Below are 1879 nucleotides of genomic sequence, written 5' to 3' on the forward strand. Positions count from 1 at the left end.
CCAATGACGCTTTCAACTGTAATCCTCACAGTCTTGTTCACATTTGACGGGAATGCGAATGGAGCCCGCTGTGTCTACCCCTTCATTTTCCAGGGTAGGATGTATAATAGCTGCACCACCGACGGTCGCATCGACGGAAAACGCTGGTGTGCCACCACTAGCAACTATGACACAGACGGGATATATGGCTTCTGTCCCAAACGTGGTGGGTAACAGAAAACACAAGGTGTGAAAGTCCTGCCACAGTGGCTTGTTGCTTTGTTTAACCACAGTTTTTTTGTCTGTTTGTCCAGACACTGCTGTAATTGGAGGAACCTCGGATGGAGATGCCTGCCACTTTCCTTTTGTGTTCCAAGGCAGGGAATATGACTCATGTACTAGTGACGGGACGACAGACGGCAAATTGTGGTGTGCCACCACTGACAGCTATGATAGACACCAGAAATTTGGCTTCTGTCCCAACCGAGGTAGGTAACAGAAAACACAAGGTGTGAAAGTCCTCCCACAGTGGCTTGTTGCTTTGTTTAACCACAGTTATTTTGTCTCTTTTTGTCCAGACACTACCGTAATTGTGACAAGCTTAAATGGAGATCCCTGCCACTTTCCTTTTGTATTTCGGGGGACGCTATACAACCAATGTACGAATGACGGGAGGACAGACTTCAGATTGTGGTGTGCCACCACTGGCAACTATGATAGAGACCAGAGAGGGGGTTTATGTCCTGACCTGGGTGAGCGACACGAATGCAAGAATTTGTTCTGCATTTATCATTTTATGAGATGGTAAAATTTCTAACTGGCTATCTTCCAGGTTATAGCCTGTTCCTGGTGGCTGCCCACGAGTTCGGACATTCCCTAGGTTTGGATCACTCCAACATTAGAGGAGCTCTCATGTACCCCTTTATAGACTATGTGGAGGATTTCTCCCTGGATCAGGACGACATTAATGGTATTCAGTTCCTCTACGGTGAGAGGACAACTCAGTACTCTTTCACAATAAATCTCATCAAACTCATGAAAACTTTGCTTTAAAGAACATTTCCATATTTTGCAGGAAATAAAACAGGCCCTGGTCCTACTCTCAACGCCACAGTAATACCTAATCCGATTAGTTCATCTGTCGTGACAGTGTCACCAACTGTAGATCCCACCAAAGACCCCTGCAAGATGTTCAAGTTTGACACCATCACTGTGATTCAGAAACATCTGCATTTCTTCAAAGATGGGTAAGCAAATAGCTAGTTCTACTTATGTTCTAGAAACATAACCTATTGAGGTGCTAATCTTGCATTTCTGGTTGACAGGCATTTCTGGAAGGTATCAAGCAAGACAGACAGAGGTCGAACAGGACCATTTTCCATTTCTCAGAGTTGGCCAGCTCTACCTGCTGTCATTGACTCTGCCTTTGAGGATGTTCAGACCACAAAAATATACTTCTTTTCAGGTAAGGAGTGTTCCTTCAAGAGCTTGTCAGAGCACTGAAATGTTAGACAAAGAGTTTTAATCATATTTTATTGTTACATTAGGAAGAAGGTTCTGGGTGTACACAGGAAGCAGTGTGCTAGGTCCCCACAGTATTGAGAAGCTTGGTTTGCCCCCAAATGTACAGAAGGTGGAGGGAGCGCTGTATAGAGGGAAGAGCAAAGTGCTTCTCTTCAGTGGAGAAAACTTTTGGAGGCGAGTAGAAATTGACCCCTTTTTTAGACAAAATCTGTAAATTAACCCATCTTGTTAAAGGACATACAGTAGATCTCAATCTATCTCTGATCCCTACAGGTTTGATCTCAAGACCCAAATGATTGACAAAGGATACCCCAAATATACTGAAGCCAGCTTTGGAGGTGTTCCTAATGATGCTCATGATGTGTTTCAGCACAAA

At 44.1% G+C, this 1879-nt stretch overlaps 1 protein-coding gene across 1 annotated transcript; it reads left to right on the forward strand.

The window, feature by feature from the left end:
* Window positions 1-3: 3 nt before the first annotated feature.
* Window positions 4-1879, forward strand: LOC103132870 (matrix metalloproteinase-9-like; the record flags this gene model as incomplete). Its single annotated transcript, XM_007544642.1, has 8 exons — window positions 4-205; window positions 294-467; window positions 558-731; window positions 812-967; window positions 1055-1226; window positions 1305-1444; window positions 1527-1677; window positions 1777-1879. Coding segments are annotated over exons 1-8 (1272 nt in total), but the record flags the coding sequence as incomplete, so codon positions are not given.

Source organism: Poecilia formosa, unplaced genomic scaffold (assembly GCF_000485575.1).
Source record: "Poecilia formosa unplaced genomic scaffold, Poecilia_formosa-5.1.2 Scaffold1433, whole genome shotgun sequence".
Classification (NCBI taxonomy): domain Eukaryota; kingdom Metazoa; phylum Chordata; class Actinopteri; order Cyprinodontiformes; family Poeciliidae; genus Poecilia; species Poecilia formosa.